A 22,761-nucleotide genomic window follows, 5' to 3' on the forward strand; every position below is an offset into this window, starting at 1 on the left:
CTCCTGGAGAAATGCAGAGCTTTCCTCTCACCATGATATTCATCACCTGCAATAACATAAAGTGACTCAAAAAGTCTGTATCAGAGCAGTGGCCCTTGGCCCATCTGGACAGATATCATGGTTTAAATATACAGTGAGCATAGGGTGCTGTGCAGAGACCCCCAGGACACATGGCCTGAATTGTGAGGGCTGAGGGTTGGGGAGAGTGGGAGCCCTGAGCACCAGCACCTGTCCTGGGTCAACGTGTCTCTTCCACCCACCAGAGGGCGCTGTGGCCTAAGCCCCTCCTTGGTGCTGCCCAGTTTCTCAGAAACTGCCCCCAACCCTTGCAGGTGTTCCCGTGCTCTCACAGGAGTGAAAAAAACCCCAAACCAAAAAACAACCCCCCCCCCAGTCTCTTTTCTCAGCCAGAGCGAGTTTGACGTTAAAGGAGGGGTTTGTGCAGCCTCCAGAAAAAGGAAGATTTGCATGGAGACCTCCCACCCTGAGGATAAGAAGGCTTGGGGAGCTCTGGCCTCACTGGGGGTTTCTCCACCATGGCCTGGGCTCCGCTCTTCCTCACCCTCTTTGCTCACTGCACAGGTGACTGCCTGCAGGGAATTCAAGGAGGGAATCAGGTTGTCAACTGGGATGATGACTTCTCCCTCCTCCCTGGGAATGAGGCCTGGCTTGTCTTCACTGATCTATGTGTCTCTCCCTTGCAGGGTCTTGGGCTGAGGTTGTGTTCACTCAGCCCCAATCTGTGTCAGGGTCTCTGGGGCAGACAGTCACCATCTCCTGCACCCGCAGCAGTGGCAGCATTGATGATAGATATGTGTACTGGTACCAGCAGCGCCCGGGCAGTGCCCCCACCACTGTGATTTATGAGGATAACCAAAGACCCTCAGGTGTTCCTGATCGGTTCTCTGGCTCCGTCGACAGCTCCTCCAATGTTGCCTCCTTGACCGTCTCTGGGCTGCAGCCTGAGGACGAGGCCGACTACTACTGTCAGTCTTATGATGGCAACAACAATCACACAGTGCACCAGAGCCATGGGGAAGTGAGACGAAAACTCCTCAGAGCGTCCCCATCGTGGGTCAGCCTCAGCCTGACTCCACCAGGGAGTTCACCAGGCAGCACTGCTCTTTTCTTTTTTTTAATTTCACTTAAAAAAAAACATTTATCCCTACTTTCTTTTTTAAAAATTTTATTTATTTATTTTTCATTTTACATATTTATGAGGCACTGTTTGTTGTTTCACTACATGCATATATTGTGTAATAATCCAATCAGAATAGTTAGCATTTCTATCACCTAAACATTTTCATTTCTTTGTGGTTATAACATTCCAGATCCTCTTTTCTGGCTGTCTTGAGATATACAATACAATGTTATTAGCTATTGTCACTCTAGAGCACCAGAACTTACTCTTCCTGTCTAACTGTGACTGTGTAACTTTGTACCAGTTTACAAATCTTTCCCTGGCTCCTCCTCCTCCCTTCCTTTCCCTGTCTCTGGTAACAACTATTCTACTCTTTATTTCTCTCTCTTTTTTCTTTGTAATTTAGTTTTCATCATTGACCCATGATAATTATATATACCTATGGAGTGCAATATGCTATTTGGGTGCTTTCTTATGATGTGCAATGATCATATCAGGGTGCTTAGTAGGTCCATCACCTCAAATATTTGTCACTTCTTTGTGTTGGGAACATTCAACATCATCTCGAATAACTACTCAAAGATACACAGTACTTTGATGTTGACTGTAGTCTCTCTATAACTGCTATTGAACACTGGATCTAATTCTTCCTATCTCTCTACAATTTTTTATCCACTGACCTCTCTGTCCTCTTCCCACTCTCCCTCCCCTTCCTAGTCTCTAATGACTACTAATCTACTCTCTACTTCTATGAGACCAAACTTTTTTAGCTTCCACATAGGAGTGACAACATGCGGTATTTCTCTTTCTGTGTCTCGCTTATTTCACTTAACATGGTTTTTTCCAAGGTCATTCATAGTGCTGTAAACAGAAGAATTTCATTGTTTTTTATGGCTGAGTAGTATTCCATTGTGTGTATATGCCACATTTTCTTTGTCCAATTATCTGTTGAAGGACATTTAGGTTGGGTATTGTGATAAATATGGAGCCATGATAAACATATTGACTTCCATTCCTTTGGATATATCTTTTCTGTCTCCTGAATGAATGCTGAAGTTTGAATTTTCTGTTCAAGAGTCCTTTTATTTTTTCTCCCGATTATGAATTTCTTCTCTCATGTCTTGATGGATGATCTTCTAATCCCTTTGCAGTGACTTCATGGAGAAGATTTAGTTCAAAACAGAGTTTATGAACCTTGGCACCATTGACAATGTGGGATAGATTATTTCTTGTGGTGGTGGCTGTTCTGTGCATTGTAGGATGTTTAGAAGCATCCTTGGTCCCCACACGTCAGATGCCAGTAGCAACCTACTCTTCAGGTCGTGACAAAGAAAATCTCTAGACATTGCCAAATGTTTCCCCCCTTGGGGCAGTATCACCTGAGTTTGAAAAGTACTGGGTTAAAAGACCATGTTGTTATCTAAAGAAAGCCTTTGACTTTGAATCCTGTTTATGCCATTAAGCTGGAGGTAAGGCTGGAAGTATTCACTCTCTGTGCTCCTGCTTTCTCATCTGTTGGACAAAACAGTTGCACAGAACTCAAATGATTGTTTTGATGGATGAATAATATTCCAAGCACCAGAGGTCAGAGAACCTGTTAATCAATCACACAGAATCTCCTCCCCACCAAAGTGTCAAGTACAGTTTTTGGCCAGACTAAGTATGTAATGAAATTTTTAATCCTCATACAAGTTCATGAAACTATAATACAACCATCACCATTTATTCTGTCGGGGAGTATTTTTAAAGCATAGGATACTAAGATGAAGAAATATGTGACAATGTCCTAAACTCTTGGAGTCTACATTTTATGATGGATATGAGACAAGTCAGAGCAGATGCATAACTGTGTGGACAATATTGCACTTTTTTCACCAGAGTGTCTGGGATCACATTTTGGCTCTGCCTCTATTTGCATGTCCTTTACCACCAGTGAACACTATAGTCTCCACCAATGACATGTAGATATTTATATTTAAGTCTAAGTTTATTAAAATTAAAGAAAATTAAAAGTTTTATCTTTCAGTCTTGCTAGTTGAATTTCAACTGCTCAATGGCCATGTCTGCCTAGTGGCCACCAAATTTGACAAACTAGATATAACATTTCCATCACAGCAAAAAATTGTCCACTAGACAATTCACATAGCATTTTCTTAACTCTTTCGTCACCTGTAAAGTAAGATGTCTAAAACTCTAAAGAATTTTCATACTTTCCACAATCTCCTCAGCCCTCTCTGTGGGAGTATTATATTGAACCACTGCACCTCACTGACCTCAGATATGGTTACATGATTAGCTTAGGCCAACGAAATGAGGAGAAGTGAAAAGTGTAATTTCTGAGCACCAGATGCAAGACTAGCTTAGCCAAGTTATCTTCTTTCTCTACTGTGAGATCAGCAGTTTACCCAGTGGGATTTTCTCTGCTAGCCTGAATTCTGTAATGAAGATAAAATAAGTAAGAGGCACAGCCAATTGGTGTTGGAAATGGTGTATAATGAGAAGCAAACTTTTGTTTTTGTATGCTACTGGGATATTGGTGTGATTCGTTACTGCAACCTATCCTGAGCACTATAGGAATTAAAATAGCAAATTGGGGTGGGGTGGGGGCAGCAGTATCAAAAATAATGAAATATAGAGAATCGGCTTTTGTGACTGACAGTGGGCATTGATAAAACTGTTTATGATGGTTGCAAAAACAGTTTTCCATTTTATTTATTGGCATATATTTCATTAGATGTTACCTGCAAAACACATAAGAGGAAAAACAATTCTAATAAGCCAGTGGCTGTAGGATTAGAGTTGGAATACTGATTGCAAGCACAGGTTAATTCTCACTGTTTGAATTTTACAACACACCTCTAAGAGATGAGCTTAGAAAGTATTTTTTTGCTTGTTTCACAAATAGAAGAAAAATACAAGAATGAGAATCATAAAACATGGAAAAAAAAAAAGGAATCATAGAGAATTGCAGAATTGCAAAAGCAAATTTTTCTCAATCCCAAACGCTTAAAGACAAATTTAAAGATGCTTGAGTTAAACATTTCCCTTTCCAAAGGATGACACGTGGATGTGCCTGAGTCCAGCAGGGCAGCTCCTCACAAACACAGAGAGTCCATTAGTGCAAGTAATATTGAGCTAAGGCCAGTGCCTGGCACACAAACATCTCAAACAGTATGTGTGGAATCACATTAAAAAGATGAAATAGCAGAGGCCAAGGACCAGGAGGAGACTGAAGTTTTACATGTGGTCAGCAGGGGGCCCTGTGGGACAGTTTTTAGAACCCCATAAACTTCGCAGGTGGAGAAGTCCCCAAAGGATTTCAAGTCTTTGTGGGGTGGACCGAGGGAAGTGGACCCTGTGCTCACTGATGGGCACTCAGCAGCTGTGTCCTGTGTGTGTTGCGCCAGCAACTGCTTCCTCTCAGGTCTTGCCCATCAGGAAATTCACTCTCCACAGGCCCCCAGTCCTTTTATTAGGACACATTGTGGTGGCAAAACATGCCCATGAGCAGCTATTCCTCTGTGAGGCAATTGGGGAGGGAATAGGACATGAGGCCATTGGGGAGGGAATAAGGCCTGGGGCTGCCCAGCCCTGCTGTGAGGATCAGGAGAACTGTGTCCACCAGGGCCTGGATGCCTCTCCTCCTCGTGCTCCCCTCTCACTGCACAGGTAGGCTCTGTTCTCAGACACCGGGGTCAGCTTCTCCATCAGAGCCCACCCCCCTGGCTCAGACTCCCAGCAGGCTAACCCTGGTATCTGCTCCAACACCCACAAGTGTCTGTGTCTGTAGGTTCCCTCTCCCAGCCTGGTGACTCAACCACCCTCCTTCTCTGCACCTGTAGGAGCATCTGTGAGTCTCTCCTGCACCCTGAGCAGTGCTTCCATGTGGGTGACTTCTAGACATGCTTATCCCTGGAGAAGCGGGGGAGCCCTCACTTGTACCCTCTACAGTACCACTCTGATTTTAATAAGCACCAGGGTTCTGGGGTCCCCAGCTGCTTCTCTGAATACAAAATGCCTTGGCCAGTGCAGGGCTTTGGCTCATCTCTGGGCTGGAGCCTGAGGGCAAGGCCGATTACTACTGTGGGATCTGGCACGGTGGTGCATCTCATAGTGACACAGATGGGGGAGTGGGACAAAAACCGCACACGTGGTGGTCTATGACTCTTACTTTGTTGATGTTGAAATTCATCTACACTACATTTATTAAAACAAAACAAAACAAAACAGAAACTCCACTCAGGAAAACTCTCCCAATTTTTCACCAAATAACTGCAAGGACTAAAAAAAAAAAAAAAAAAAAAAAATTGCTCGAACCAACAGAATTCCACCATTGGCAGAATCTGAGAGGAATTTTCTGCTGGTAACCTATCTCTGAAGGTCAGTTTTGTCCAGAGGGCAGCTTACAATGAAGAACTGTGTCCAGTAAACATGCGAGCAGGCCTGTAGTCCTCACCCCAGGATCTCCTTGTGCATCAGATCAGCTTAGTCAGCCCTAAGGAGGACTCCTCGCCCTCCCTGTAGAGTCCGCTGCAGGTTGTGTCTCCTAAACATCTTTCAAACCCATCCTGAAATCCAACAGCAGTGGCAGTCAGCACCAGGCCCTGTCCTTATACAAGGAAAAGTGACACTAAGAATGCAAATTCAGTTGTGAAGATGGGCATGGAAGGAAATAAAAACACAAGAACTTTTGGGTGTGGGAGCTGAAAATTTTGACATCCTTTAGTTTACATAGCCAAGAAGAGTCCAGGGAGTACGAGGAACTTATTTCTCAATTCTGATGCCCACTCTAGATAGAAGTTCTGCACATCTGTTAAAGCTTATAGGACAATAAGCTTGCATCCCTATACAGCTGGAATGATACCTTCCTTCCTGTTACCAAAATTCGATGATGCATGTTATTTAATGAAATTTATGATCAAAATATGACACGTAGAGCTGGCCCGTGGCTCACTTGGGAGAGTGTGGTGCTGACAACACCAAGTCAAGGGTTAAGATCCCCTTACCGGTCATCTTTAAAAAAAAAAAAAAAAACACATAAGGGAGAAAACCACAGTTTACATCTGTGGTAAAATCAACTATATATTACAATTAATCATTATGGAAATGTTTGGTGACTTGGTGACCTAAGTGCTTACGTTTTGTTCAGTGAAGTGAAGAAAAGCCTTTAAACAGAAGGTCATTATTCATATTGAATTCATTTCTCACCCTGGTTTTGAATATATAAGAGGGATAATCTTACTATCACACAGAAAGTATGTTTTCAAAATATAGATCTCTGTAGCACTTGACTGTTGTTAAAGAATTTTCTTAACATGGTTTTGTTGTGAAGTTTATATTCTTGTTGAAACAGGTACCATACTCATCCACAAACTTCATGCATTATCTTATACCCGAATCATGCACCTTACCTAACATACTTTACCTGCTTTCATGACACTGCCATTTTCTCAGTCGAAGAAATTGGAAACCTTAGAGTATTATGTGCTCTTCTTTCCCAGTTGCGCTGCACATCTAGTTGGTCACCAGAGATGGAGATTAAAATTCTATGCATTCTTCAGATTTTCCCTTTTTTTCTCTGTAGATGTCACTACACTGTCCCTTCTTGTGTGACAAGTAGCCTAAGTCCATTCTCTGTTCCATGAAATATCTAACATAGTAGATTAAAAATTCCACTTCTTTTCTTTCCTCTCCTTTTTTTCTACTAAAAAGTCAAGATATTCTCAAATCCGTAGAGGATAGAATGTCTAGTCCTCAGTGTGGTATCTGCCCCCCGTCATTGTATCCATCATCTTATCCACAACTCGCCAGCCCTGGGTGCTGCCCTACACCTCCCAGCCCCCATCCGCTCCTTCAATTTATATCAAATATATACACACACATATATAATATATATATAATATATATATGCTTATATATTATATATATATTATATACATATAATATGTCATGTGACATATAAATAATGTCCTCCTAAGTCACCCAGTTTGTGACAATTCATCACAGTAACAATGGAAATGAATACAGATTTCTTTTACTTAGAAGAGGGGTGCTACTGTACCAAATACCTAAATATGCGGAAGTAATTTTGTACAAGGTAGAGGCTGGAAGAATTTTGAGGAGCATGATAGAAAAAGACTAGATTGAATTAAACACAACATTAGTAGAAATATGTATGTTAAGATGCTGCTGGAGAGGCCTCAGAAGGAATTGAGAAACATGTTTTGGAGAAAGGATGTAACAGAGGAAAGGGGATCCCTGTTGCATGAGGCAGAAAGATTGGCTGAATTGTGTCCTACACTTGCGTGAAGAGCAGACCTTGTAAAGGATGAACTGAATATTCACCTAAGGAGATTTTTCAAAGTGTTGAAGGTGTGGTCCAGTTTCTTCTTATTGTTTATAGTGAAATATGTAATGAATCAGATAAATTGAAGGCAGAATTCTTTAGCAAAAGAGCAAGGTCTTGATTTTTGGGGAAATTATCAAAACATTCTGTGTTCATGCTGACAATTACTTGCTTTTTCCCTCTATCCCTGGGGGACCCTGGAGGTAACATCGTCAACTGCTCCTCGTCTGCCTCCTTCCTGGGCTGGGCTGGGGTCCAGGCCTCCACCATGAGGGTTGGATTAGTTGGAGGGTCCTGTCTTCTGTAAGGATCCAGGTGTCCACTTTTCACACAGTTATTTCCTGAGCACAAACGCATGATCCTTGCTCCCCTGTATCATACAGAGTGGGAAAAGCCAGAACAAACACTCCTTAGCTCCACAATTTGCAGGGAAGGCCCCTAACCTCTAAGATGCTCACTTCACTCTTCCTCCTGCAAGGGTCACAGGTGTCCTCCCCACTAGTGGTGAAGTTCAAATGGTGCATCGGATGTGGCATCTGTGGCAAGAGCTGTCGGGTTTCTGGTGTTCACCCAGGGCTGCATCTTCCAGCAGATGAGGCTCAGTGCTAGATCACTGTGCAGCATTAGGAAATCAACAAGAGGGAAATGACCTAGGAAGCTCCCACAGAAAGATTCACATGCATAACTTCCATCACCAAAGAAATTAACCCGCCAAGCAACAGGATTCCTTTAGATCATTTTTCTTTCCGAGTAAGAAGTAACTCTTGGGATGATTTACTGCATGTTACCAAATGACTAGGACAGGGGGGATGAAATGTGCACAAGACAAAGAAATGATTGGGTTTTGCAAGGATGAATATGCTGATTGCCCTGAATGGATCATCACACATTGTATACATAGATTGAGATATAACTCTGTATCCTATAAATATGTACAATTAATATGTTTCGATAAAAAATAATTACTGTCAGGACAAAGAAATGATGAATGTTTAAAATAATGGAAAAAAAGTCAGTGGTTTCCAGGGTTTTTTGGGATGAGGGAAGGAGGGAGGGATAAATAGGTGGAGCACAGAGGATTTTCAGCGCAGGAAACGATTCTGTGTGATACTGTGACGGTGACATTATGCATTTTTCAAAACCCATAGAGCTGTGCAATATGGAGAGGGAAGCCTAATGTAAAATTACGTTAATAACCATATATCAATACTGATTCATAATTGTAACAAATGTAGCACACTAATGTAACATGTCAATAATAGGATAAACTGTATATGTTGGTAAGGGAGGGTATGGGAATAAACTGTACTTTCTGCTCAATTTCTCTGTAAAATTAGAGCTGCTATTAATATAAAAAATATATATTAAAAAGTTACTGTTGGGCATCACACTGTCTTCTTTCTCTGGGCCTGGGTTTTGACACTCTAACCTCCGACCTCATCCTGTGGGCAGGGTGGAGGTTGAAGACCCAACATCTCTCCCTCCTGCAGCCTTTGCTTCTCCAGGCTCTGCAGTTTCAGCCTCTCCAGTTCCTGCAGCTGTGCACTCAGATACTCTCACCCCAGGCCCAGGGACAGAGGGAAGGGGAAGGAGGTGGGAATCTGGATGTGAGGAGGCCTCAGAGACATGACAGTTCCTGGACACTGACCCGACTGGGACAAAGTGATGAAATAAATTTTGTGCCCTCCAGAAGAAGAGAAAGCTTTCCTGCCTTCTCCAGGAGATGTATATAGAAGAGTTGGTTTTAAAACTGTTTTTGCATATGTATGGGTCTGTGGTGGACAGACCTTTCCATCTCTTGTGTCCCTATCTCCCTGCAACAGCCAGAATGGCCTTCTGTCTGTTAGCAGTCCTACTGCTGGCATATTCCAGAGGTTCCTTAAATAATTGTTTAATGAATGAATGAATGAATGCTAAAAACCCTATGAAGCAAACCTTCCTATTTTCATACCTTAACTACAGGAAGAGAAAATGAAGTCCCTGCAGCCCTAATAGTTCCCTGAATTTCACCATTGTATTTCCACCATGTTCTATAAATCAAGAAAAACAAAACCAGACTCATTACCAGTTATATTCCTTCTCAAATGTTTTCGTTGCCTTAGTTTCTGAACTTTGGCACTAGTTGACTTTTGGGCCAGAGAGCTCTTTGATGTAGGGGGCTGTCCTGTGTATTAAAGCGTGATTAGCAGCATCCCCGTCTTCTATCTCTAGATATCAGTGGCACCCCTCTGCCCCAAGTGTGACATGGGGTGGATACATGTCTCCAGACATTGTCACATGTATCCACCCCATTGCCCACTTCCTGGATCAAAGACACGGCATTAGTGCCAACCAGACATCACCACAAAGAGAGAATCTTTGTGCAATTAAGAGGATCATGTACTCTTCTTTTATGCCACTACCATCTAATTGCCTGCTAATCCTGTGGGTTCAAACTCCAAAACCTCTCTCAGACTCATCTCTCCCTCTGTCTCTCAACAGCCAGATGACGAAGTACCGCTATATATAATTCAAATGAAAAGTTCAAATAGAGAAGACAAATAACTAAGAAACCCAAGAGAAATGGGCAAAAATGCAAATAAACTATTCATAGCAGGCAAAATGTAAGTGGATAAAAGTTACATGAACATAGGTGAATTGCACCAAAGGCAAAAAGAAGGGAATGGAATCTCCCAGGTGAAGCTGTGGAGAGAGCCCCGCATGTCTGCGTGGAGGGAGCTGCCCAGGCAGAGCCACCAGCAAAGGAAAAGGGCTTCAGGTGGGAGTGAGATGGGAGGAGGTGAGGGGCAGCAACAGGCCCACGGCTGGAACCACGGGAGAGTGTTGAGAAGGTCAGAGAGCGCTGAGGGTGAGATATGGATCAAGGAGCTGGCACAGGCAGGAGAAGAGGCAAAAAATGTAGGTTCTTGTGGACCTTTTGAGAACTATGGACTTACTTCTGAGGGATGCATGAAGTCCTGGAGGATGTTAGAGGAGTGATTTTGTAAAGAAAAACAATGAAAATAAAGCACCAGGGAGGATGTGAAGAATCATAATCTGTTGCTTACGGAGGGGCACGTGTAAGTCAGTCCAGTCAGTCTGGAAGGATGTCCCTCAGCACTCCGAGAATATTAAGTGTGTGTGCAGCACGTCCACTCTTACACAAGGCACGAGGAAACGTCCACGGGGAAGTCCATCCTGGTGGTTAAATACCGGCGTCAACTTAAGTGCCCAACACAAGGGGAACTAAAACTTCAGTGTAGTAGGTGTAGAGCTACCAGTTGTAAGTAGTGAGAAACTTTCACATAGCATATAGCAACATGGATAAAATAAAAGTATAATTATGAGTTAGAGAGTAAAACAAACAAAAAACAAACAAAAACCTACACAAAGTTTAAAAAAAAAAAAAAGAAGCAGAATGAGACCTAAAAGAAAAAACACTTATTTAATTTAAAAACAGAAACACTGATATCTTTGAGAATATCCAATGGAAGTTAGCCTGGAACTACATTATTTACACTGGAGAGGGTGCTTCAAGAGTAGATGGAGACATGATTTGAAATGATCATAATGGTAAACAATAAAATGAAATGAAATGAAATAAAATAAAATAAAACAAAAAAGGGCCTTTCAGTGGCTGATGATGGGAGTGCTAAGAAATTAAGTGTAATTAAACTGTGCATGTGGGTTCCATGAAAAACTGACAGAAAATACTGTTTATTTTTGGAGTTGTAATAGATGATCTAATAAAAATGCCATGCATGGTATGTTGATGGAGCTTGGAGAAAAGCGCCTCTGGCCTCTTGGTAGTGAGAAGGACCTGTCTTACTCAGCAACCCCGCTGTTCAGAATCTCCAACTGCCCCGGGTCCCTCTCTGACATCATGAGCAGCTTCAGAAAAGAGGATCAGGAAATCCTGTGGCCTCTAACTGAAATGCCCAGGTGTGTCAGAGAGACAGGTAGGGTTTTGGGTCTGAGGACAGTGTGGGGCAGTGTGGGACAATCCTGAGACTGACCTTCCTCCCCCAGCTGGAAATTCACTCAGGGCCTCCAGGTTCAGCTATCAGTGTGTCTATTGGACCGTGTTTGTGCAACTACGCTGACCTCCCAGTAGTAGCCAGGAATCATCATGGGCCAGGCCACCTCCACCTACTGGATCAGCTCATCTCCTCCTCCCTCTTCTGACCTGTGAGCACCCAGGGCAGGGAGAGCCAGGAAGAGACAGATAGCAAAGTCTTATTTGAATGCGGCGACTCCTCCCCCAAGGTTTGGGGAGATATAAGGAGACTTAGGGGAGCCCAGACTTCAAATCAGAACTTTAAGAAGCAGAGTCAGAGTCTGCACCATGACCTGGGCTCCTCTCCTCCTCACCCTCCTTGTTCACTACACAGGTGAGTGTAGAACTTACCTGGGAGGTGGGAGATCCTCACCCAGCTCTGCTTTATGTCCCCCACTTTAGTCCAGTGTGCTCTGGTGGTCCTGATCTCACAGTCCTCTCTGCCTCCCTCACAGTGTCTGTGGCCCAGGCAGGGCTGACTCAGCTGCCCTCAGTGTCCAAGGCCTTGGGACAGATGGTCACACTGACCTGTACTGGGAACAGCAACAATGTTGGCAACCAAGGAGCAGCTTGGCTTCAGCAGCACCCAGGCCATGTCCCCAAACTCCTGATGCATAGGAATAACAACCGGCCCTCTGGGATCTCAGAGAGATTTTCTGGCTCCAGGTCAGGGAGCACGGCCTCCCTGACTATCTCTGGGCTGCAGCCTGAGGACGAGGCTGACTATTACTGCATAGCATGGGACAGCAGCCTAAATGCTTGCACGGTGCTTCAGGCCAGTGGGGAAGTGAGACAGAAACCCATGAGCTCCCCAGCCTCACCCAGCACATGGGGACCTCATGGAGCACTGTTTAAACTGGACCCACAGAAAGTCAAGGGCTGAATTCCAAGTGACAGGTGTGTACACTTTAGGAATATTAAAATAATAAAATGAGTTAAAATGGCTGGACCTGCAAAGTTATTAACAAGTGTATGAATATATAAGCAAAATCATTGTGAATCTATTTGCAGCAACTTAGATATGTACATACACATGCATTAATATTAGCTAAAAGGAATGCATGGTTTAACTAAGGGAGGATACGTTTTTCCATATTTTTCTTTTCTATTCCATTTGGAGATGCTGGATTCACATGCTCAGACGGTCCACTTCTCTGACCTGAGTGGCCATGTACTAAGGTCTCCGGAAACCAGCTTCCCTTCCTTTTTTGGCCCTGGTACATGCCTTGACCTCTGATTACAATAGCCTCTTCCCCCTCTCTGTCACAGAGATCACGTGACTCACTCTATGGGTCGAAACTTATGCATCATACTTTGTTGAGGTTTCTGTTGCCCAACTTCCCTGCATACCTCCAACTTGCAGACAGGACAATTTCCCCACAGGTGTTTTTTTCCCCCCTGCACTCTTTAACTGTTCCTTTACATGCCACAGTGTCTGGAAACAGCAGGCAAAGTTGGAGCTTCTGGGATACAGTTGACAGACACTGACATTTTTAAAAAATGATGGTTTTCCATTGAGATAAAACTCCAACTGTGTGAGCATCACTATTCTGATGGTGGACCTATAAAGGACACTTCTCACTGTTTTGTCTTAGATAGCGACACCAGGAAACACTACTGTACAGAAAGGACTCTGCTCCATGTGCCTAGGTCATCACAGTGACTGGAGGAGGTGGGCTCTGTTGCCAGCAGGTGGCACTCTGTGATGTCCTAGGAGAACAGGTGCGTGCAGGACAGCTGGTAAACCACTGAGCTGACTCTAGGGGAGTTGGACTAACGGTGTCCTCAGTGATGTGTGACTTTCCTCCACCTGTGATGAGCCCCATCATACCATGAGCTTTTGGATCTGCCTCTCTCACTCAAATTGTTCAGATGTGGATCATTTCCTCCTTATTCTCCATAGAATTTCCCCAAATCTGTTCTATGAAGGGTTGATAGATAGTGAGGACCCAGAATATATGTAGAAGGATTAAGTTTGCTCCTTGGAGAGCCGGACTGGGGGATGACACCTTGCTTGTGGGTATAATCCCCATAGAGGAGCTTCTGGAGACAGAGCTCCGAGGCATTTCCACCATGCCCCGGATTCTTTCTCCTTCAGTCCTTTATAAAGGGGGGCATTTGCCAGGGATTTAAGGGAAGACGTCCCTGAGATAACAAAAGTCCACCTTTCTTCTTTGGTTTGCAAGGAACAGGTGTGCTGTGAAACCAAGCACACAACTCTCTGTCTCAGTTTATTTGTCACTAAGCCAGAAGGTCACCATCTTTTGTAATGGAAGCTTCAGAGATGTGGGTAATTTTGATGCAGTCTGGAACCCACAGTTCCCATTCTAAAGTCCTATGAATGTGATGATTGCTGTATCCTGGGCTGCAACTTGAGCAGGAGACTATTATTCTGGACCTGAATAACAGTCTTGGAGCTTTCTTTGTGCTCTTGGCCCCAGGGCATGTGGGCTAAGACCTCTTCCTGCTTCCCTTTCCCAGTTCTTTTCACCTTTTGTCTGTATTTTTCAATGCTTTGGAAAAAATTATGAAACAAGCCAACTGGAGCCATCTGATATTTGAAGGTGAGTTAGAAGGTTCCCAGGAAACTATTTTGACCTCATGCCTTTCTGTGGAATTGTTCCATACTAACAGTCTCTGTTATTTCCCTAAGGAAAGTGGTCTGTTTAAACATTTTGTATTTTGGACTGTTTCAAGATGGCGGCGGCTGCGGCAGTTGGCGCGGAGTAGCTGAGGTGGAAAAGGCGGCCACTGGGCCTCAGGCAGCCGGGAAACTTGTGGAGCTTCCTCTTGCCATCTCTTAAGGGAGGACCGCTGCTGGTGGCCGGTCGTGGGGGGTGACTGCCACTTTGCCCCCGGCAGGAGAGGCTGCCTCATTTACAGGTGACAGCTTTGAAGTGTGGAGCAGGAAAAGAACTGTTTCTTAGATGCAAAAGCGAGTCTCGAAACAGGGAACACGGCACCAGGGCTGCTGTGGATGCAGCCAGGATCCCGGAGGCTGGGGCCGCACTGAAGGCGGCCAGCTGCCCTATTCAGGATTCGAGGTTTCAGGCTGGCATTAAAGAAGATTCCTGGGAGCACCTGAGCCACGCCGCGACTGAACAGCCCAAGGCAGCAGCGTCCAAGAATGGGAAAGGCAGCAAACCGGAGGCAGAGAGTGAGCGCCCGACCTGGCACAACCCTGTGAGTGACCCCTGGACCAGCCCTGTAGGGGGGCTGACGCCCACCCAGCTCCCACCTGCATCACTGGTTCACTCACCGCCCCGGGGCTGCCTCCATTTTCCCAGGTCCTGGCAGCTCCGCCCGGCTTGGCCGTCACTGAGCCTTCCCACCTGCTTGGCCCGGCAAGGGGCTTTCTGGAACCTGTGGGCCGGCCTCCCCTCCCACTCCCTCCGAGGTTCTCTGGCGGGGATGGTGGCGTGGGGCATCCCCGGCCAGTGTCGGGAGGGCAAGGAAGTACGGGCGGGCCGACTGCCACTACACCACACCTTGAAATCCGGCCCCTGGTAAACTTCCTGTTACTGGGAGGCAGATACCATCTCTGCGGCCACCAGTTCGGAAAAAAGCCTAACGAATTTCTGGTTGGGAATAGTGTGGTAGGAGAGTTCCCAGGTCCGCTTGAACCTGCCAGCGAGCTGGCTGCAGGTTGGCACTAGACTCAGTTTATACTGGGGGGATACAAAGGTGAACAAGTCCCGAGAAAGATCTACACTGTGCTACAAAGGCACCCAGAGTGACCGGTCTTCTGTGCCTAGCAGAAACCTGGTAGACTTCCTGGGCGAGGCGGTGCCGAGCAGGGTCTTGAAGGCCCAGCTGATAGACGAGGGTTGCAGAAGACATGCCCCAGCCCAGCGCAGTGCACAAAGAGCGGGGAGACGTGTGGCCAGGGAGGCGGAGACTCGACAGAAACCACATACCCTGTGGGGTCGCCACTGCACAACCCAACAGCCTGGGCCAGAGCACACGGAACAGGGAAAAGTCCTGCACAGGAAGTGATAGCTCAACAGCGATCACACACCCTGTGGTACGTGATCCACCAGCCCAGCAGAGTCCAAGCTGACCAGAAAGGTGGCTCCCCGGAGAAGCACAAGACCCGAGGCAACCACACACACAAGGCACTAGAGGCCAACTGAGCAGTCACGGAGGTAGCCATACGAAATTGGCAACCACAGCAACATCCTAGTTAGTCATTAGTCTCAAACTGGTGGACTGTGAAACCCCCTGCCACAATGAATAAACATCAAAAAAAAGATACCAGAAATACAAAAAATCAAGAAAGTACACCACCAAAAGTTAATAAATCTCAAACTCTAGATCCTATAGAACAAGAAGCCCTTGAAATGACTGACAAGGAATTTCGAGTGATAATTCTAAGGAAACTGAATGAGATACAAGAAAACTCAGCTAGACATCATGATGAAATGAGGAAAAGTATACAGGATCTGAAAGAGGAAATGTACAAAGAAATCAATGTCCTGAAAAAAAATGTAGCAGAACTTGCTGAACTGAAGAAGTTATTCAGCGAAATAAAAAACACAACGGAGAGTTTAACCAGCAGGCTTGTCGAAGTTGAAGAGAGAACCTCTGAACTTGAAGATGGGCTGTTTGAAATAACACAAGCAGACAAAAAGAAAGACAAAGAATCAAGGACATTGAAGAAAATCTGAGAGAGATATCAGACAACCTTAAGCGCTCAAATATCCCAGTCATGGGTATTCCAGAAGGGGAGGAAAATGGAGATTCCATTGAAAACATATTAAAAAAAATAGTGGCAGAAAACTTCCCAGGTATAGGAAAAATCACAGATCTTAAGATCCAGGAAGCTCAACGATCTCCAAACGTATTCAACCCAAAAAGGCCTTCTCCAAGACATGTCATAGACAAATTGGCAAAACTCAGAGACAAAGACAGAATCTTAAAAGCTGCAAGAGAAAAGCGTCAAATCACCTATAAGGGAGCCTCAATCAGGCTAACATCAGACTTTTCATCACAAACCCAAAAAGCTACAAAGGAATGGGATGATATTTTCAAAATACTAAAAGACAAAGATTGGCAGCCAAGAATACTCTACCCTGCAAGGCTATCCTTCCGAAATGAAGGGAAAATAGTATATTTCTCAGACAAACAAAAACTGTGGGAGTTCACTACCACATGACCATCCTTACAAGAAATCCTCAAGGGAGTACTGGGTTTGGTTCCTGAAAAATAACTACCACTGCCATAAAAACCCAAGAAAAATCAATACCCACTAGTATAATAAAAATGTCATTCATGAAGAGAAAACAAGCAAACAAAAACTCTATCTACAACCTAAGGAACCAACAAACACAGGAACCAAACAGTAAATCAGAAAGCAAGGAACAAAAGACACCTAAGACAACCAAACAACCAATAAAATTCTAGGAATAAATCAACACCTTTCAATAACAACTCTTAATGTAAAAAGCTTAAATTCCCCAATTAAAAGACACAGACTGGCTGACTGGATCAAAAAGGACGACCCAACTATATGCTGCCTACAAGAGACCCACCTCACCCATAAAGATTCACACAGACTAAGAGTGAAAGGATGGAAAAAGATTTACCATGCAAACAGAAAAGAAAAATGAGCTGGAGTAGCTATTCTTATATCTGACAAAATAGACTTTAAACTAAAAACCATAAAAAGAGACAATGAGGGACACTACTTAATGATAAAAGGACTGATCCATCAAGAAGACATAACAATCATAAATATGTACGCACCCAATGTCGGAGCAGCCAGATTTATAAAACAAATTCTATTAGACCTAAAGAAGGAAATAGACACTAATACCATAATAGCAGGGGACCTGAACACTCCACTGTCAATATTGGACAGATCATGTAGGCAAAGAATCAGCAGAACAACACAAGATCTAAACAAGACTCTAGACCAATTGGAATTGGCAGATATCTACAGAACATTCCACCCAACAACCTCAGACTATTCATTCTTCTCATCAGCACATGGATCATTCTCCAGGATAGATCACATATTAGGTCACAAATCAAGTCTCAATAAATTAAAAAAAATTGGAATTATCCCATGTATCTTCTCAGACCACAATGGATTAAAACTAGAAATTAATAACAAACGAAACTCTGGAAACTATACAAACACATGGAAATTAAACAGCATTCTACTTAATGACATATGGGTCCAAGAAGAAATCAAGCAGGAAATCAAAAAATTTATTGAAACTAATGAAAACAATGATACATCATACCAAAACCTGTGGGATACTGCAAAAGCAGTATTGAGGGGGAAATTTATTGCATTAAACGCTCACTTCAGAAGAATGGAAAGATGGCAAGTGAACAACCTAACACTTCACCTTAAAGAACTAGAAAAACAAGAACAATCCAAACCTAAAGTTAGCAGATGGAAAGAAATCATTAAGATCAGAGCAGAACTGAATGAAATTGAAAACCAAAAAACAATTCAAAAGATTAACGAATCAAAAAGTTGGTTTTTTGAAAAGATAAATAAAATTGACAAACCATTAGCATGGCTAACAAAAAAAGAAGAGAGAAGATTCAAATAATAAAAATTAGAAATGAAAAAGGTGATATTACAACTGATTCATCTGAAATACAAGGAATCATTCGAGACTACTATAAACAACTATATGCCAAAAAGTTTGAAAATCTGGAGGAAATGGATAAATTTCTGGACACACACAAGCTCCCAAAACTGAGCCATGAAGATGTAGAAAATCTGAACAGACCAATGACAATAAAGGAGATTGAAGCTGTTATCAGAAGGCTCCCAACAAAGAAAAGCCCAGGACCAGATGGATTCACACCAGAATTTTACCAAACATTCAAAGAAGAATTGACACCGATTCTTCACAAACTATTCCAAAAGATTGAAACAGACACAAATATCCCAAACTCATTCTATGAAGCAAACATCATCCTGATACCAAAACCAGGTAAAGATATAACCAAAGAAGAAAACTACAGGCCGATATCGTTGATGAATATAGATGCAAAAATCCTCACTAAAATACTAGCAAACAGAATACAGCAACACATATGTAAAATTATTCACCACGATCAAGTGGGATTCATCCCAGGGATGCAAGGTTGGTTCAACATACACAAATCAATAAATGTGATACACCATATTAATAAAGTCAAACACAAGGACCATATGATCATCTCTATAGATGCTGAAAAAGCATTTGATAAAATTCAGCACTCATTCATGACAAAGATCCTCTATAAGTTAGGTATAGAGAGAAAGTACTTCAACATAATTAAAGCCACATATGACAAACCCACTGCCAATATCATCCTGAATGGGCAAAAGCTGAAAGCTTTTCCTTTAAGAACAGGAACTAGACAAGGATGCCCACTCTCACCACTCCTATTCAACATAGTGTTGGAAGTACTAGCCAGAGCAATCAGAGAAGAGAAGGAAATAAAGCGCATCCAGATTGGAAAAGATGAAGTCAAACTGTCCCTGTTTGCAGATGACATGATCCTAAAACCTCTACAAAAAAACTCTTGGAAGTGATAAATGATCTCAGTACAGTAGCAGGATACAAAATCAACACCCAAAAATCAGTAGCATTTCTTCTCTCCAATAGTGAACATGCAGAACGAGAAATCAAGAAAGCGTGCCCATTTACAATAGCCACCAAAAAAATAAAATACTTAGGAAATGAGTTAACCAAGGAGGTGAAAAATCTCTATAATGAGAACTACAAACCACTGCTGAGAGAAATTAGAGAGGATACAAGAAGATGGAAAGATATCCCATGCTCTTGGATTGGAAGAATCAACATAGTGAAAATATCCATACTTCCCAAAGTGATATACAAATTCAATGCAATCCCCATCAAAATTCCAATGACATTTTTCTCAGAAATGGAAAGAACTATCCAGACATTTATATTGAATAATAAAAGACCGTGCATAGCCAAAGCAATGCTGAGCAAAAAAAAAAAAAAATAAAGCTGGAGGCATAACACTACCCGACTTTAAGCTATACTACAAAGCTATAATAACCAAAACAGTATGGTACTGGCATAAAAACAGACACGCTGATCAATGGAATAGAATAGAGAATCCAGAAATCAACCCACACACTTACTGCCATCTGATCTTTGACAAAGGCACCAAGCCTATTCACTGGGGAAGGGACTGCCTCTTCAGCAAATGGTGCTGGGATAACTGGATATCCATATGCAGGAGAATGAAACTAGATCCATACCTCTCACCGTATACTAAAATCAACTCAAAATGGATTAAGGATTTAAATATACACCATGAAACAATAAAACTTCTTAAAGAAAACAAAGGAGAAACACTTCAGGAAATAGGACTGGGCACAGACTTCATGAATACGACCCCAAAAGCACGGGCAACCAAAGGAAAAATAAACAAATGGGATTATATCAAACTAAAAAGCTTCTGCACAGCAAAAGAAACAATTAAAAGAGTTAGAAGACAACCAACAGAGTGGGAGAAAATATTTGCAAAATATACATCTGACAAAGGATTAATATCCAGAATATATAAGGAACTCAAACAACTTTACAAGAGGAAAACAAGCAACCCAATTAAAAAACGGGCAAAAGAACTAAGTAGGCATTTCTCTAAGGAAGATATACCAATGGCCAACAGACATATGAAAAAATGCTCAACGTCACTCAGTATCCGGGAAATGCAAATCAAAACCGCATTGAGATACCATCTAACCCCAGTTAGGATGGCTAAAATCCAAAAGACTCTGAACGATAAATGCTAGAGAGGCTGCGGAGAAAAAGGAACTCTCATACATTGTTGGTGGGACTGCAAAATGGTGCAGCCTCTATGGAAAATGCTATGGAGGTTCCTCAAACAATTGCAGATAGATCTACCATACGACCCAGCTATCCCACTGTTGGGAATATACCCAGAGGAATGGAAATCATCAAGTCGAAGGTATACCTGTTCCCCAATGTTCATCGCAGCACTCTTTACAATAGCCAAGAGTTGGAACCAGCCCAAATGTCCATCATCAGATGAGTGGATACGGAAAATGTGGTACATCTACACAATGGAATACTACTCAGCTATAAAAACGAATGAAATACTGCCATTTGCAACAACATGGATGGACCTCGAGAGAATTATATTAAGTGAAACAAGTCAGGCACAGAAAGAGAAATACCACATGTTCTCACTTATTGGTGGGAGCTAAAAATTAATATATAAATTCACACACACACACACACACACACACACAAAACTGAGGGGGGGGAGAAGATATAACAACCACAATTACTTGAAGTTGATATGAGAAGCAAACAGATAGGACATTGTTGAGGGGTGGGGGGGAGGGAGAAGGGAGGGAGGTTTTGGTGATGGGGAGCAATAATCAGCCAAAATGTATATCGACAAAATAAAATTTAAAAAAAAATACTAAAAAGAAAAACAAATAACATAAAACTGTAAAAAAAATAAAATAAAATAAAATAAACATTTTGTATTTTTAAGGAATGCATGGATTTATCTGATTTTTAAAATAGAGGTTATCTCATGGTTATTTTTATTTTTAATTTTCAATTATTTATACATATTTAGAATTATGTATCATCATTAAATAAGTTAGTAAGTGGTTCTTTTATTCTGTCATTTAAAAAAAAATTTTGAGAGTGGCAGCCCTGCCCCTCCTTGTACCTGGAAGGGAATGCCAACCCAGCCCCACCCCACACCCTGTCCTATTCCACATCAAAGTGAGCCCAGCAGCAGTGTTGGATCTGCATGGCTAGAGGTGGTCCCTCCACCCTCCTTGGACCTCAAGGGGAACAACAGCCCCTGGGATCTGACCTGCCGGGGTATGCCCAGCAGAACTGTGCAGCAGTAGGGGCTCATTGTCTGACCACAGATTCTGGAACAGGACCCAAGTTGATTTAACATAACCACCACCACACCTACTGTCAAGCAAAGACAATTCACCACCACAGGAGCAACCAGGGCTACTCCACAGCCAAACTCAGTGTAACAGAAGAAGCAAAGCTTCTATCAAATGACCAAATGTCAACAAAAAAATACTAGAAGTACAAACAAACAAGAAGAAATGACACCAACAAAAGAATACAGTAGTGCTCCAAAGTCAGACTCCGTGGAACAGGGAATCCTTGAAATGTCTGAAAAAGAATTTCAAGCAATGATCTTAAGAAAACTTGAAGAAATAAAGGAAGACTCAATTATAGAACACAATGAGACAAGAAAAAATATCCAGAATATGAAAGAGAAAATCTACAAAGAGATTAATACCTTAAAAAAGAGTGTAGCAGAACATCTAGAAATGAAAGATTCACTCAGTGAAATAAAAAACACAACTGAGAGCTTGAGCAGCAGGGTAGAGCAAGCAGAAGAATTTCAGAGCTTGAAGATGGTGTTTTTGAAGTAACTCAGGCAGACAAAAAAAAAAAAAGGAAAAAAGAATTAAAAATAATGACAAAAATATAAGAGAGACAGCAGACAACCTCAAGCACGCTAACATCTGAATCATGGGTATTCCTGAAGGGGAGGAGAAAGGAAAAGGTACTGAAAACCTGGCCAAGGAAATAGTAACAGAAAAATTCCCAGTTGTGGGGCAAGATACAGACCTTCAGATCCAGGAAGCTCAAAGGTCCCCAAACAGATTCAATCCAAGAAGATCCTCCCCAAGACACATTATAGTTAAATTTTCAAAGCTCAAAGACAAAGAGAGAATTCTACAAGCAGAAAGAGAGAAGCATCAGGTCACTTACAGGGGGGCCCCCATCAAACTAACAACAGACTTCTCAACTGAAACACTACAAGCCAGAAGAAAGTGGAATGATATATTCAAAATACTAAAAGAAAAAAATTGCCAGCCAAGAATTCTTTAGCCAGCAAAGCTCTCCTTCAGAAATGAGGGAGAAATAGTATATTACCCAGACAAACCAAAGTTGTGGGAGTTCACCACCACACGACTAGCCCTGCAAGAAATTCTCAAAGGAGTCATTCATTTGGAATCTGAGTAATGATGACCAATATCACAAATACACAAGAAAAAATAAAACCCACTGTTAAAACAAAAATGCCAGGAAGAAGGAGAAAGAAGCAAAATCATCCCACCTTAAATTCCCAACTAACATTGAAGAAGAGAAATAAAAGGGGAAATAATGATCAAAAGATATTTAAACCATCTAAACAAGAAGCAATTAAATGACAGGAATTAAGCAACACTTGTCA

General features: G+C 42.5%; 2 gene segments (V, D, J or C); both read left to right on the top strand.

Annotated features, from left to right (window-relative positions):
* The first annotated feature begins 536 nt into the window (after nucleotides 1-536).
* On the top strand, nucleotides 537-11,651 carry LOC134370755 (immunoglobulin lambda variable 6-57-like). The segment is given in 3 exon segments: nucleotides 537-582; nucleotides 705-1,039; nucleotides 11,496-11,651. Coding segments are annotated over 3 exon segments (537 nt in total).
* A 160-nt stretch (nucleotides 11,652-11,811) lies between these two features.
* Nucleotides 11,812-12,406, top strand: LOC134370757 (immunoglobulin lambda variable 10-54-like). The segment is given in 2 exon segments: nucleotides 11,812-11,857; nucleotides 11,979-12,406. Coding segments are annotated over 2 exon segments (474 nt in total).
* Nucleotides 12,407-22,761: the final 10,355 nt, after the last annotated feature.

This window comes from Cynocephalus volans, chromosome 2 (genome assembly GCF_027409185.1).
Source record: "Cynocephalus volans isolate mCynVol1 chromosome 2, mCynVol1.pri, whole genome shotgun sequence".
NCBI lineage: Eukaryota > Metazoa > Chordata > Mammalia > Dermoptera > Cynocephalidae > Cynocephalus > Cynocephalus volans.